The 15,377-nt window shown below is 49.2% G+C and overlaps 1 protein-coding gene across 2 annotated transcripts; it reads right to left on the reverse strand.

Annotated features, from left to right (window-relative positions):
- Positions 1-1,384: 1,384 nt before the first annotated feature.
- On the reverse strand, positions 1,385-15,162 carry MYD88 (MYD88 innate immune signal transduction adaptor). Of its 2 annotated transcripts, XM_054192401.1 has the most exons (6): positions 14,777-15,162; positions 9,923-10,054; positions 8,039-8,219; positions 6,799-6,890; positions 5,013-5,187; positions 1,385-3,308 (listed from the first exon to the last, which is right to left on the reverse strand). In XM_054192401.1, the coding sequence occupies exons 1-5, from the start codon at positions 15,117-15,119 to the stop codon at positions 5,033-5,035; spliced, it is 903 nt and encodes a 300-aa protein (XP_054048376.1). In that variant the 5' UTR covers positions 15,120-15,162; the 3' UTR covers positions 1,385-3,308; positions 5,013-5,032. The 2 variants fall into 2 exon arrangements, with proteins under 2 accessions (XP_054048376.1, XP_054048375.1); XM_054192400.1 differs by having other exon boundaries at positions 1,420-5,187.
- Between the last annotated feature and the right edge of the window lie 215 nt (positions 15,163-15,377).

The raw sequence follows: 15,377 nt of genomic DNA on the forward strand, positions 1-15,377 counted from the left end.
GCAGAGAATGGCTTGAGAGCAGCCCTGAGGAGAAGGACTTGGGGGTGCTGGTGGACGAGAAGCTCAACATGAGCAGGCAATGTGCGCTTGCAGCCCAGAAAGCCAACCGCATCCTGGGCTGCATCAAAAGAAGCGTGTCCAGCAGGGCGAGGGAGGGGATTCTGCCCCTCTGCTCTGCTCTGGTGAGACCCCACCTGGAGTACTGCGTCCAGCTCTGGAGTCCTCAGCACAAGAAGGACACGGACCTGTTGGAACGGGTCCAGCGGAGGGCCACGAGGATGCTCAGAGGGCTGGAGCCCCTCTGCTGTGAGGACAGGCTGAGAGAGTTGGGGTTGTTCAGCCTGGAGAAGAGAAGGCTCCGGGGAGACCTTATAGCCCCTTCCAGTACCTAAAGGGGGCCTACAGGAAGGATGGGGAAGGACTCTTTATCAGGGAGTGGAATGACAGGACACGGGGTAACGGCCTTAAACTGAAAGACAGTAGATTTAGATTGGATATCAGAAAGAAATTCTTTACGGTGAGGGCGGTGAGACACTGGCACAGGTTGCTCAGGGAAGTTGTGGCTGCCCCATCCTTGGAGGTGTTCAAGGCCAGGCTGGATGGGGCTTGGAGCAGCCTGGTCTGGTGGGAAGAGTCCCTGCCCATGGCAGGGGGTTGGAACTAGGTGATCTTTAAGGTTCCTTCTAACCCGAACCATTCTGTGATCCTGTGAATATTTCTTCTGGCACAAAAGGAGTAACAGAAAGAGCTACCGCAGCCAGACCCTCCGGCCCCACGTGAGTCTGAGCTACTGCCAAATACAGGCAAAAAGCACTAACTGCTCAAAAGCATCCAAACAGGCGAGTGGTGTGAGGCTGCGCTGAAAGGGATGGGATGCCAGCACTTCTGGGCATGGGACTCTCCTGGCAGGCTGCTCTTCCCAGTGACTTCTATCTCGAATAATCCATTCAGGGATGGTTTCCATATCACTGTCCATATGTTCACTCATAGTAGCCATAGCAAAGACATTACTTCATCTGCTTTATAGCGAGTATCGTCCTGCAAGCGGCTCAGCGTAGAGCCCCTCTTGCTGCGAAGCGCAGCTCGTCCTTGACCTCCAGAAATTCCTTCCAACCAACGCTTCCCTGATTCAGTGATCCTTCGTCTTTTCCTGTAGCAGGGCCTTGGCCCGGCAGCTGCTGGGTTTGTAAGTTATTCCCTGCCTTGGGTTGACTCTGAGCCAAAGGAAATAAAGCTGGCAAAATCCTCCAGATCGCTGCCCTGCAGTCTATCCTCTGCCGGGGCCTCTGGGAAGGATGCGGAGCAGGAGCGAACGGCCCAGCATGCCTGGGGGTGGGCAGCAGGAGTCCTGCCTTGCTCCCCCCCGCCTGCTGGGTACCAGGGCTGAAGCAAGGCATGGGCCAAAAAGCCAAAACTGAGACCTGGAGAGGAAATGCAATTCCTTCATAATTTTCCTCCTGACGTGACACAACTCTACCTCTCGCTCTTCCAGGCACGGCCAAAAACCTCCTGAAGAAGCTGTTTAGGCAAAACAGAAAAACAAAAAAGCACTAGCCTTCACTAACGCTTCATTTTCAGACCAAGTGTTTCTTCTCTGATGCCCAAGAAGAAGATTCAGCCTGCTGGGTTTAAATTCTTTATTTTAAAAATGTTTCCACAAGTAGCAAAAGTCTGGTTTTTTGAGGAGGAAAAATCCACAGAATCGTTGACTATTTTCAGAACGGCTATAAAACACGTACATTTTTACAAAGATTTGTATCAGGATAGAAAGTAGTATAAATATATATGTATCTATATAAAAATAAATGATTTGGTACTAACAGATTCAACTACGACAATTTCAATGAGGGAAAGAAACAAAATGGGGAAAAAAGTATAACATCACAATTTTTTAAATCCCTTTTTTAAAGGTGTTCAAAATTTTGACCTTCCACTGAGTGTGAAAGAGGGGAGGAGAACCACAGTTGCCACTGAAATGTGTTTACCGTAACTAGATTTTGTATCGTTCATAGACGTCACAATTCATACAGTCACTGTCACAAGGCAGATGTGAAAACGTCCGAAGGGCACGAACTGGTTTTTTACACAGAAAAGGATACATATTTAAAGCACGTACTTGACATTTTAGGGCTGTTACCTCCCTTTACCCCAAAATAATTATTTTAGCCTTCAAGACAATTGTAACTGTTTGCAATAAAGCAACAGTACGACAACAGTAACACTCGACAGCACAGAGCTGGGTGATGACAAGATCCTGAAGCAACACTGAGCAATTTTTTTCACAATTATTTGGAATATCGGATTTATCTACTGGAAGTCAGGAGGTTTAGAAATTCGGCTCTTGTTTTTGCTTCCCCTTGTAGAAGCAGCACTTTCCCTGCTTGGCGACCACCAGGTCATCTGCTACCAACAGTATTATTTTTGCTGCTATTTTTTTTCTTTTTCCCTCATTTGTAACACCCAAAGTCCCAAACCACCTGTCAGGACTCGCTCAGAAGGTGCCGCAAGAGGCTTCATCTGCCAGAATTCTCAACTATTTTTGGTATCGCCTCCACAGAAGAAGGTGGAAGGGGCAGAGAAAGAGAACCCGCTCCTCTCCTGTCCCAGCTGGACGCGGCCGTGACGGCGGTCCATTGCCTCCCTCTAGTGTCTGCAGCGCAGCCGCCTCCGCCGCCGCTCCCCTCGTTAGTTACCGGAGCCCTTCCAGCTCCCCAAAACAGGAGGAATCTGGTTTGGTCCTGCGAGTAATGACCCATAATTAATGTTTACAGACACTCCAGAGTAGGAGAATTCACGGAGCCCAAGCAGCGCCTGGGGATCAAGCGGCTTCCAGAAACTCTTCTATAATTAACATTTAACGATTATGCAGAAGCCCCGAGGCAAGCCGCTGTCTCCACTTCTGCAGGAGAGGCCTGAGGGCAACAGGACATGAAGCTGCGCTATTTAGAAACCCCTCATCAGCTTTTCTGCTCCCATGCCCACAAACTTCTCACTTGTTCTGGCAAGACAGAGAGGTGCCATTGTCACTTTGGCAGCAATTACATTGGTAGGAGTGACAGAAAAACACCCAGCTCGCGGGGCCTATCCGAAAACGGCCCCTGATGCTAACATGAGGTGCATGAACCAGCTTCACTGTGTTCAAGTCAAGGGCTTGGCCGCTCTCAGCCAGGTGGAACCAGCGCGTGGACAGGAGTTCGCAGCACCCTCTGGTAAGGCACCGTTCATTGACAGGGTGGGCGAGGGAAAGGCAGGAGCACACGTTTCCGTCTGCGCCTCAGCCCTGGTAACGCTTTAAAACAAATCCTTCACTAAAAAAGAAAAGAAAACCACATGCAGATGCAACCTTACAAATGTAAATGAGTAAAACATTGAGCCGTAAAATCAACATGAGTCAGTGGCTGAAGTAATGAACAAAGTGGTAGAGTTCAAGCAACTGCAGATACATCAACAGGATTCCTCTCTTACCAATTTAAAAAGTAAATATTTACTGTAAATCTGTTTAATATACCAACGGGTCGCTTTAAAATGCTACTTTGGGCAGAACCCTTGCCTCCCACCCCGAGCACTGAGAGCTGAGCAGACCCACTACTCGCTCGGCAGAGTTCAAGGCTGAGCAGAGAACTATCCGCGTTAGTCACAGAAATACACGAATGATTGTGGTGGTTAATTAAAATACGCTCTTTCCGGTTAAAATAACATTAGCTTTTATATTTTTAACAGCCCAATTGACAGTTAAATACAGTCTTTATTCAACATCCTAAAAGCTGATGTGTTTTGGAAGTCTCTTAAAGGTGAAACAATTTAAGATCTGGACCCACTTAGGTGCTCACCCTATTACTGGTCAAGTCAATGAGCAACAGCATCCCGCACTTTGTGTAGTAAGGACTTTCACTGAAAAGATGTATTTTAAGACTGAATTTCTACTAAAGAAAGGCACTATCATAAACACTTAATAAGATCTGGGACTATAAAAGGCTCCTATAAGATGACTTCAGGAAATGACCTGAACAGAGACCAACGTGGTACCAGAGTGTGTGTTTCCTTGCACTTCTTGCTTTCGACAAGCAAAAAATAACCACTTAGAGCAAATCTGAGGGAGTGCCTCAAAAATAATAGTGACAAGGGATTTACCCTGTAAATAAACACAGGACAGGAATATTGTGATATTGAGGAAGAAAACATTCGCCAAATAAACCAAGGTCAATAATTCTGCATTAGTTATAATTACAAGGATAATTACTCTTAATTTTGCAGATATCGCTAAGAATAATCGAAGAACTGTTCACTTCTTTGCAGGGCTTTAACAATTAAAATATACTTCTGCTTTTCTCAAAACAAAGACCGAAGGAGAACAAGCGTGGGCCGGGGAGAGCCCACAGGCATCCCCCCGGGCTGCCCAACAGCCGGGCTGCAGCACAGGGCAGGGGACAGTGTCCCCAGCAGGGACAGGGCTGCTGAAATCAGTCATTCTCACGGCACCGACTGTTCACAAAGCAGGCAACAGGGTCTGAAACCTCGGTTCCTGCCGATCACCAGGCAGCCATGCGATTTCACTGGAATTTAAAAAAAAAAAAAAACCACCAACCAAAAAAACCCACACCACCACCTTAGACGTTACTATAGCCATTAAACAGCTTTTAAAATGATTATGAAATATTTGTTTAAGAAAGCCTGCATTTTGAGGCTCTGAGATCTTATTAAATGCTTACAACAGAGCCTTCTTTTATTAGACACTCCATCTTTAAATGTGTATTTTCTGTATTTTCAGTGGCAGTGCTTACTACACAAAATGCTGGATGCTGTTGCATCCAGGATTAACTTAAACAGGAACACCCACGCGGTTGCTTTATTTCCCCTTCCGAGTTATAAAAAAGTGCTAGAGAACATTCTTTGCTTCTGGTTGCAGGCTCCAAACACGGATTGCAAGGATCCAGGTTCTGAAGTGGTAAAAGACCCTGCGTGAACGACACCACGGTCCAAAGGCACGGCCAGGAAAGATCACAAAAAAGCACCTAGCTCTCATGACTTTGCATCACGGCAGCATGAGGGATTTTGCAAGTCTCGTCCAGAACCATTTTTTGGTGCAAGGATTGGTGTAATCGCAAATTGTAATGAACCGTAAGATACTTGGAAACTCGTTCTTCATGGTTTTGCACTTGACTGGAATCAGCCGTTTGAGACGAGCACCTGGAAGACAGGTCACAGGGGCAGAGGATTACACAGAGCCAGAGTCATCCCACATCCATTTGCTCCCCACAGCAGCACACACATCAAGACCCAGGTTTGCTGCTGATTTTGCACCGATTACAAGGGGCTGCGAGGAATCCCTCCGCTAACATGAACTGCTTTGCTGAGGCGTGCGCAGGAGGCAGCTCTCCCTAGCACTGCTACTGCTTGAAGGAGCAGCTCCTCTAAAAAGGAATCTCTCCCCTTATAATTCTCCACAGGGACACCCGCTACCACCTAAACTGTGCTGCCCAGCGCAAGTAATGATGCCGAGACCTGGATGAAGCAAGAAACCAGGATTCCATAATGGTAGCAGATGCTTAAGTAATCTGTGGACCCCCCAGAACTTGCCACCAAACCCTTCTGTGTGTTACGTTACCCCACGCAAACACATAACTCTGATTTTTGTAAGCCTGTACTTAAACGTGTGTTTTTACTGGTAGAGCTCAGGTCATTAGAGATGGGCTTTTCTTTTCCTGTTGTTCTAATGAAAGGCATGATGCCAACTAAAAAAATGGGGAAGACCTAAAAGGACTTTGCTACAAATCTGGATGACGGGGGGCTGATGCAACATGCTGGGGGTGTTCAGTGATTTATGGCATTGTATGAAATTTTTGTGTCAAGGATGACGGAGCTAACTCCTAACTCTGCCACTGGCTTCCAGTTTAACCTCTGGCATGTCCCTTAGAAAACCAAGTCAAATACCTCATCTAGAAAAGAGACTTTTCTGCATCTAGAAAAGACCCGTCATCTAGAAAAGAGGTTTTCCTGCAAGTACAGACACTCCTACTGATATTACATATCCTCCATAGTATTAGGCTGTGCTGTAGGATAACTACTGGTTAGAGAAAAGCAATCTGAACAGGCTGGACAGAAGTAAATCGATGGCTTTTCAATTCAGAACAAAACATGTAACAGATTTTTCCAATCCAAGTCGAACGGTCATTCCGTATTTTGCTTACCTATCCATAATACTCCCGGATCTCTGCAAAAAGCTGCACGTTCATTACCTGCTCCCTGATTCCTAGCGTTTACTCACACCCTGAATTTATTATAAACCTTTTCCCTCTCCCAAGCCTGGCATGCAGCCGCACCGTCTCTGAAGCGGGCAGCGTTAGCCCACTTGACAGCCGGAGCACTGAAGCACGGACAGCTCAGCTTCTCGCTCGCGGCTGCGCAGAAGGTCAGCAGCAGGGTGAGGAACCAAGTCCAGGTCCCTGCCTGCACAACGAAATTACAAAGCCACTGTTACTTTTAATGGCCGCTTCTAATAGCGATAAATCTGTTTGCTCAGTGAAGGGCATTACACCCAGGGCAAGCCCTGTGCCCGGGTGGACTTTCACACACGGGAAACGTAGGTCAGCGGTGAGAACCCAGGTCTGCGACCAAGTTACTGCCTCTGTTATTTATTTTCTCCTTTCTCAGCCATATTTATCTAATATGTGTAAACACATCTGAGACCACCCCTCATTCTGCATTTCTGCAGTGCACTGATCTCAGCTGGAGGTGTTACTGTAATAAAAATTATCATGTTGATATGCAATTTTAAATAGGACGTTTGTGCGGTCTTACCTGGGGAAAGACTAAGAGCAAATTTGGTCTGAAAATCACACTCATCACTTTCCAGGTAATCATCTGAAATGACGACCACCATCCTCCGACACCTGAAGATGAAGCAGTCAGGGGAGGGGGAAAAAAAAAAAAAAAGTCAACAGAGATGCTTCTCATTCCCAGTGGTAGAAGCACGTATTCCTCTAATTGCTCTGGTGCAGAAATGAACCCGCCAGCTCTGTTCCAGCAGCAACTAACTACTGCGGAAGGACTACTGACAGACAGAGAGCTACGTTACACGCAAAAACCTCATTACCAATACACACTCATACACCAAAAAATGAGGAAATAGAGAAGTCCGGATTATCTGGGCAATCTTTGATCCTCTGTCTATGTATTACAAACAATGCCATCGTAATTATCTGCTTACAGGCTGCCTTTACTGACCGAGCACAACAGGAACTTCTTAATATTAGAATGAACTGGACAGAGCTTTATTGTACTCCAGTTACTGTGAATTCACCCGGTTTCATAATTTTGAGCTTGATTCTGCAATGTGTTGCGTACACTCAGTTGAGGTGCCTGGCTGTAAGCTGTATTTTAGGCTCTTTATGGAAGGGGACGCTGTACAAGGGCCGGGATGGTGAGGCCTTACGAGGGTGTCTGTTAACACCAAGCTCCCTCCCTCGGAAAGGCTGATGTTTAAAACCCAAACATCTGCCCTGGGATTTTTCACAGAGCCTCATTTGGCAGGATTGTGAGAGCAAATTGCCAGGGCCAGTACTTGCCCTCTCCACGCCAGAAGCACTTCCTCTAGGTCAGTCTCTATCTGGGGAGTTGCTTTTATGTCACCCAGCACCTGAGTCCCACAAAGGTTTGAAGGATCCTTGAAGTCAGTGCCAGACCCAACACCAGTGCTGTCCCCTCCAACTCCAAACCCTGTGGTGGAGCTAACTCGGCCTGGAGCTGTGTTCATTTCCACATCACCTCCAAGGATGCCACTGCAGGATATTCCAGCCAAAGGAAAGGCATCAAATGCAAGCAGCATCACTGTAGTGGCATCTTCCTTGTGAACACATTGAAGCAACATGTTTGGGAATGCTCGAGTCTTCCTTCTTGAGCCAAGAGCATAAAACAAATCCCATAAAGACATCCTTCTGGATTTTTACTGCTTCTCTGGCACCACGCTGCAGCCACCACGGTGAAATGAACGTAATGTTCCATTACACTCAGCTGTCCCAAAGAGCCACGGTTCACTTACCTCCTCTCTATAAGCTCTCCGCTGATGGACCACACACATGTCCCGGGCAAGACATCCCGATCAAACACACAGAGCTTCAGCTTGAACTCCGTTTGCTCCAGCTCCCTGATCATCTCCTGGACAAACTGAAGGTCTTTCTGACAGTAGCAGATGAAGGCATCAAACATCTCTGTTCCATTCCCTGAAACCATTAAAAATTTAGCTGTCAGCTTCTGCTACAAATGAACTCCTGTAGTGAACTTTCACTAGCTCCCACAGACTTTCACTCAGAAGTAGGAGCTTTGACAGACAAGCTCTGGCCAAACTTGTGGAGGTAATTTAACATTTTACCTGCCCAGACTCCTGTCCATAACAGGGCTGGCAGGAGGTAACACACGTCTGTGCCTTGACCACTCTGTTTCACAGTCCACCCTGTTCACGTAAACCCACATTTGCTGGCAGGGGGGAGGGAAGGGTCGCCGAGACACAGACATGCAAAATCTGCAGGGGCAGTAACATCCAGCCATGGGGAATCGAGGGGAGACAGTCTGGGAAGAGCCGGAGGGAGTGAAGTATCCCAGACGATTCAACTCAGAGCCCCAACGCTCTGGGAATTACACACCTAAAAGAGCATTGTGACTCTGGCTCCCAGTTCTCTAGTTCGGGTCACAGGGCTTCAAACTTCCCAACCAAAACCTTCCTGCAGGCCCTTCATCCAGAAGTGTCCTGACATCTGCTGTCTACTGAGCTACGAGGTAGGCCTTGAAATTTGGAACCTGCAATTTTTATGGCTGTCAAATTTGGGTACCTGAAGTCATATCCTACGTAAATGGCTCTTTTCCAATGAAGTTAATGGCTGGAAGCTCTTGTTTATTTAGCAGTTATCCAAATATTAAAGTGCTACATTTTAAGAGCAATGTCTCTTGTAATTAAGTGCCTTAATACTGCTGGATAGTTTCCCACTGTGTTATTTTTATTTTTTTTTTCATATCAACGTCAATACCTATATTTTCAAGTTTTTATGCCAGTCAAAGCCTACCACAGTGAAAAAATAGGTCAAGCTCTAAAAGCTGCTGAGAAAAGTATCAACCCGGCAGGCAGATCCAGCGCAAGACGCATCCAGTCGAGCAGAAGGGTAACTGGCTGCCAGGTCAGTCAAACTGAGAGTACTGCGTTAGGGGCACAGCTAACTTGTGGGTCACATCAGGCAAAGCTGCCGTGTACAAACACCGGCATTTCGGTCGATGGATATTTGGGGAGGGTTAATGATGTCTCCACGCACAGCAAAGGTGGTCACCCAACGTCGGACTAGCCAGGGGAGCAGCTGAAGAGGTGAGCTGACACATCTCCAGCCTCGGCTGCTGCTCCGTCTGCCACAGAACGTTATAGGCTGTCCGCTCCCTCAGCCCACAGCTGCACACTCAGAGAGAACTGTGTTTCCTCTCTCCCCCCACTTCACACCCAGCCGTACTTCAAACCTGGCTCCCTTTTTATTCAAGGTGGTTAAATCTGCCGAAGAGAGGCCAACGCAGCCAAGGCACTCTGCTTGGACATCCTTCCCCCTTGATTCCAACCCGCTGCGCTTTCAGCAGCTGCTGCTCCGTGCCAGGCTGTGCTAAGGGACACATTTTTGGGAATTCTCCTCCCACATGTGTCCAGTGGGCTCTATGCCAGCCTGTTTCTGGGTACGGCGTTCCCTGGGGCTGCATTTCCTCTCTGCCCTAAGGAACAGGAAAAATGAAAGTGCCTGCAGACTACCAGCTGAAGCATTCTGGCCCAGGCTACGAAAATTCAGGGCAAGTAATGAAAACAAACAGGTTTTCTGCTCTTCTCACGGGGATCTGCTACAGCTGAAGGCAATTCCAACATGACGTATCCGGCAGCAATGTAACCACGGGTGCTTACCATACGGATCGTCCCTGGTGGTGATGCCCATCAGTTCTGACGTCTTCGGCACGCTGCTGTCTACTGCTGGCACTTGAAGCGGCTGGTCAGCCTGCTCCTGCTTCCTCTGCAAGTACTTCCTACAGTCCTCCTCTGCAAAAACACAACCAGGGCGAGAGGCTGCTGTGACGGCGGTTTTACACTGCTGAGTTCTTTAGAAGAGGAATAGCTATTTCATGGATCAGGGATATCAGAGGGAAAAAACCCCTGTCTCATTTTTGGTACCTGTTTATGGACCTGATGTCCTGGAATTTCCCTTACTCCTTTTTGAAGCTCTTGATGCTGCCTCCACCACCTCCCCTAGCAATTAATTCCTGAAGCTCATTCTTGCTGGGTAAAGAAGTACTTTCTTTTATTTGTTTTAAACCATTCTGCTCCTATTATCCTTAGTTCCCAGTACTCCTAAACACCATGTTCCATGTGTGTAACAGGTCTCAACTCTACTGTCTGCTCTCATTGTTATGCATTTTGGAGTATTTAAAATCATCAAATAATTAGAAGTCTTAGTATTGTCTTTTACTAAGAAACGTAGACACACACAAGCCGATTCACATCACCAGCCTTCGTCAGACAGACCTGTGGGTGATGATGAGTACATCCACTCCCCACATACAGGAGGAGCATGTAAAATTCTATCTATAAATTATATCTATAAAGCTCCCAAAACAGGCTTTATATCATCAACAACTAGCGGAGATCGGGCAGTTATCCCCTCTAGGATAACTGAAGGGCAAGCAGGCCTGTCACGTTTGCTGCTGTGAACTTCCCGAACAGGGCAGTGATGGACACAGATCTATTCTGAAAAGATTTTGTTTAAAAATGAATGAAAAATCTAAATGTAAAGTTTTTGGAGAAGTGACAAGAAACCCTGCAGCCTCTGACACTCTGCAATATGCAATTACGGAAGAACTTGAAAGTAAAAGGAGATTTGAAACCAGGACTTCACAAAACGATGAAACTCCCTAGAACCTTCTCCTTTGCTTAAGATTAAAAAAAAACCCAGAAAACAAGTGTCAATCGGAACAGTATTCATCACTCAGAGCGTTAGGCTGGCATGCAGACTGCTGGTACAACAGCGGCAGCAGAGTAAAGGGTCTCCTGGAAGTGCAGGATGCGGGTGGGACCCCAGGGAGCACTGGTTGAACCCAGCCCTAACCAGTAATGAGCCCAGCTCCTGAAGCCCCATCCTCTGCTTCCACTTCAGCTTTGCATCTCCTGACTGGATTGTCCTCAATCTAATAAAGTGTCAGATCTGACCAAAGCTTTTCCTGAGGCTGAGGCATTCCCAGTCTGTCTCTCTCCTTCCCAGTCCTGCAGCAGAGAGAAGAATCAGCCACGTTCTCTACCAGCCAGAAGGTTCAGGTCTTCTCTCACTAAAGCACAAACTCGGGTGCCTGCTCTCTGCCAGCTGCCTGTTGCCACAAGATGTGCACATTTCATGTCAGGTGAGTCAGTGTCTTTGAAACCATGATCAAAACTGCTTCAAACGGACCAAGGGGTTCAGAAGTTCCACAGGAAGGACTGACATGCAGGCACCACCTTACGTGTGCCGTGATCCCCTAGGTAGCCAGGTTCACAAAATATTGCTGAATAGGCAAGAACAGGCAACTATTTACAGGCATACAAATACTCGTGCTCGCTACATAAATGTTCATTTTAAGTGTATTTGGTCCATGTCCTCTGTCCTTGCTTCTCCCAGCTGCAAAAGTGGTGTCCATGCTGGCCTGACCTGCGTTTGTCTCAATGGGTGCCCAGAGCTCATGACCACACCACTCATGGCTGACACACGCGCTCATTAACACCAGCGTTCTCCTGATTCACCTAGGCAAGCCTACGCTCGCAGTTCTGATGGCATCATGCTGTAATCCCAGACCCCATTTATCCCTACAGGATAAACCTGAGAGCTGGGCAAAGCTCCCAAACCAAAACACTGGACCTTCAGTTTTATTACAAGTGCAAACTGGGGGCCCTGTCATCCTGGAAGTGCCAATAGGTCCGGCGAACCCAAAGGGACGAGAGACATTCACTAATTTGGCATGGATTAGTCCCCAGTTGGAAACACTGCCTGACTGTACAAGAAAATGGATGTGAACTAACACAAAGAAGTGGCAAGAAACTCCTCCAAGTTGTCCCACTCCACCCAGCATCTAACTAACACAGCACAGGCTTTACGTTCCTCCAGCAGTTAAACAAAAGCCTGAGGTATTGGAAAGAGAGAATAAAAACATGAAACTTAAAAGCGCAAAATGATTATCACAATGAGGAGAGAGAGAAAACAGACCCTGTAACTGTCAAGCAGCAAAGCAGCACTTTTATAACAAGTTGGGAAGAAAAAAAAATAACTGAGTTTCAGCAGGAAAGAGCACAAACGTACCAAAGAGCTTCCCATCCCTAAAGATGATTGTGCAACAAAACAAGCCGCTGAGAAAGATCACGCACAGGGCAGATCTGTGGGGATGGTAAAGCTGCATCCTGGAGGTGTCTGTACTCCAGAGCGTGTAACAGGGGAGCTGCTGAATACAGCCCCACGGTACAGAGAAAGCGGAACTAAAGGAGCTTGGCTCATTTGCCCACACAAAGACACCAGGTGTCACGTGCGCGATCCCAGAGTGTCCAAGACATCTGCAACAGGCCAGCAGGTATGACACTGGCCCTACTAATGACCTGTGTCCACCAGGAGGCAGAGGCCATGTGGGATATCCCGACGCCTCTCAAATGACCTGACATGCCTTTGTGTGGGCAGCCGAATTGCGCCCCAGATCTGCACCTCCTGCGATGAAAGCACAGACCGCGGAAACCTCAATACTGATGTTTTCTGATTCTGAGCTGAATGCCACTGCAGTGATGCCCCTGGTGTCAGGAACACTGTGCTTAAGAGTGCCTACAACCATCCATTTCCTTTCCTCTTACGAGTGTAAATATCTCAGACTTGTGCAAGAGTTCAGAGCGCTAGCAACAGGGCGCAGGCCCTAGCTGCAGTCCTCAGCCAAAAAAAATAAGAGATAGGAATGGCCATGCTGGGTCAGGCTGAGGGTCCATCTAGCCAAGCATCCTGTCTCCAGCAGTGGTCAAAAACAGATGCCTAAGGGAGAACATAAGAATAAAGTAAGTGTACAGTGATATTTTCCTCAAATAATCTATCTTTTAGGTATAATCTACAGTCTATTTTTGTAATCTATCTTTTGGACAATTAATTCGTAGTTAAGGAATTTCCTGAGCCAGAGGCAAGACTTTTGTGTTGAATAGCCCTCAGTGGGTCTTTCTTCCATGAATTTATCCATCTCCTCTTACCAGTGTGACCCATGGCCGGGCTAAACTTGTGACTTTCCTGAAGGTCAGGTTCCTCCCACTCATTCTGCCGTTGTCTTTTCAGGCTCTGACAAAGACCGTCCACCGTGTCCCCTTCCAGTGGGCCAGCTCCTGAGTTCAAGGGCCAGAAGAACCAAGGTGATGCCCAATGTTTGTGCAAAGCTCTAGCTCTCTCGCACAGCTGGAAGCTTCTACTATTTGTTATGAATCTCAGACCGGTGGATCACAAAACACACTGATTTTTATGTCTTTCCTCAAACCGAGTCTTCCGGATGTGTTCTTGAGTAGGAAGAACCACAGGAGCATGGGAAAGTCCTCCACCGCTTCTTGGTCAGGCTCTCTACATGGCTGAATTTCTACATCTTCACTTTTCTCCATAACAGGAAATGAGATTTATTATTTCTTCACCACTAACCCAGTAAACTGTATTATACAACACAGGACTTCATCAGAGTCTCTGGCTTTGTAAATCCTTCGGCAATGCATTTCCCCCTCTGATGACAGCTGGGTTCCCGCTGAATTTCCGTGATCGTGAAGAATACAAGGAGTCTATCAAGAACAACTTATCAAAACAGCACTAGGACCTTCCTACATCTCAATGACCTATCTCAATTTTTTTTTTTCAGTTTGCAAGGAAATTTTCTTCCCTTCCATTATCCAGTTAATTATTTTTCCCTTCCATTATCCCGTTCCACAGATCCCTCATCTCTCCCTGTGAGCATCTCCTATCACATTCGACCCACACGTCATAATTTTCACACTGTCCTGTGTTGGTGCAAGCTCTCTCTGGCCTCACCTGGCCCAAAGCATCCTGTGACACACAGAAACTTTATTATTGTAGGTTTGGGATTAGACAAGACTCCTGATTACTTTGCAAGGCTTATGGCTAGCAGAAATACAGCGTTCTTCTCCCTTCTCTCCTGGAAACTATGTCAGGTGAGGCTTCCAGGCCTCCAAGGAGGCCACTCCACAGCCTGGGAAGGGCTTTCCTGCTTGTGTGGGGGTTTTTCTTAACATCACACACACACACCCCGCCAGGACAGAGCAGCAAAGACCAACACAAAGAGCACCCCGCTCCCAGGCGTAAGGGAAGCACCGGGCTCAGGGGGTCCCTGCTGTCGCAGAGGGCGGCAGCGTCCCCGAGAGAAACCCGAGGCGAAGGGCACGGCCCCTCCATGCCATGGCCCCCCCACCGCGGGACGGCTCAGCCCCGCTCCCCCCCGAAGGCGGACAGAGGGCCGTGGGGCACTGCTCCGGCCTCGCCGGGCGCCGAGGATAAGGGGCCGCCGGGGCGTGAGGGAGCCGGGCCCTGAGGGAAAGGGCCGCCCCGGTGTGAAGGAACCGGGCCCGAGGGAAGGGCCTGAGGGAGCCGGGCCCTGAGGGAAAGGGCCTCAGGGAAAGGGCCGCCCCGGTGTGAGGGAGCCGGGCCCTGAGGGAAGGGCCTGAGGGAGCCGGGCCCTGAGGGAGCCGGGCCGGGCCCGGGTGCGGGGTTCCGCCGCGCCTCACCCACGCTGTCGGCCAGGTCGAGGAGAACGTCGTGGCGGCCCAGGCGTCGCAGGAGGTCGAGGAGGCGGCCGACGGTGGCTCCGCCGGGGCAGCGGCACTGCCATTCCTCCAGCAGGGCGGCGGTGGGGTCGGGCTGCGCCTCCAGCCGCCGGATCTCCAGGTACTCGCAGCCCAGCTCCTCCGCCAGCGCCGTCCAGTCGGCGGCCGCCGCCGCCCGCGGGTTGAGGTAGAGGCCGAGGCGGCGCCGCACGCCGTAGTTGAGCGCTACCATGGGCACGGCGTGGAGGTCAAGCAGCGGCGAAGGGCCGGGGCCGGGCGCAGGGCCCGCCGGCGCCGTGTCCATGGCCGCGCCGCTCTGGCAACTTCCCGCTCCGCCGCCCTTTCGCTTCCCGCCGCGCCCCGCCTCGCCGCCGCCCGCCCCCGGGCTCTGCCCGCCCCCGCCTCCGCCGCCAGGGTGGTTCGCGGGGACCGGTTGTTCGACGGGCCCCACGGGAGGCGAACGGCGCCGGTTCACCGCCCCGTCCCTCGGAACCGCTCCCTCCCGAACGGGGCCCGGGGCAGCCCCGAGCCGGGACCGGGCTGGGGGTCACTCCTGCCACAG

Source organism: Rissa tridactyla, chromosome 2, assembly GCF_028500815.1.
Source record: "Rissa tridactyla isolate bRisTri1 chromosome 2, bRisTri1.patW.cur.20221130, whole genome shotgun sequence".
NCBI classification, from domain to species: Eukaryota; Metazoa; Chordata; class Aves; order Charadriiformes; family Laridae; genus Rissa; species Rissa tridactyla.

Coding starts and splice junctions, on each gene's coding strand:
- MYD88 (XM_054192401.1), bottom strand. CDS start 15,119: ATGGACACGGCGCCGGCGGGCCCTGCGCCCGGCCCCGGCCCTTCGCCG. Junction 6,891..8,038: donor GGAGAGCTTATAGAGAGGAG/GTAAGTGAACCG, acceptor CTTCATCTTCAG/GTGTCGGAGGATGGTGGTCG. Junction 5,188..6,798: donor TGCTCTTAGTCTTTCCCCAG/GTAAGACCGCAC, acceptor CCTGTCTTCCAG/GTGCTCGTCTCAAACGGCTG.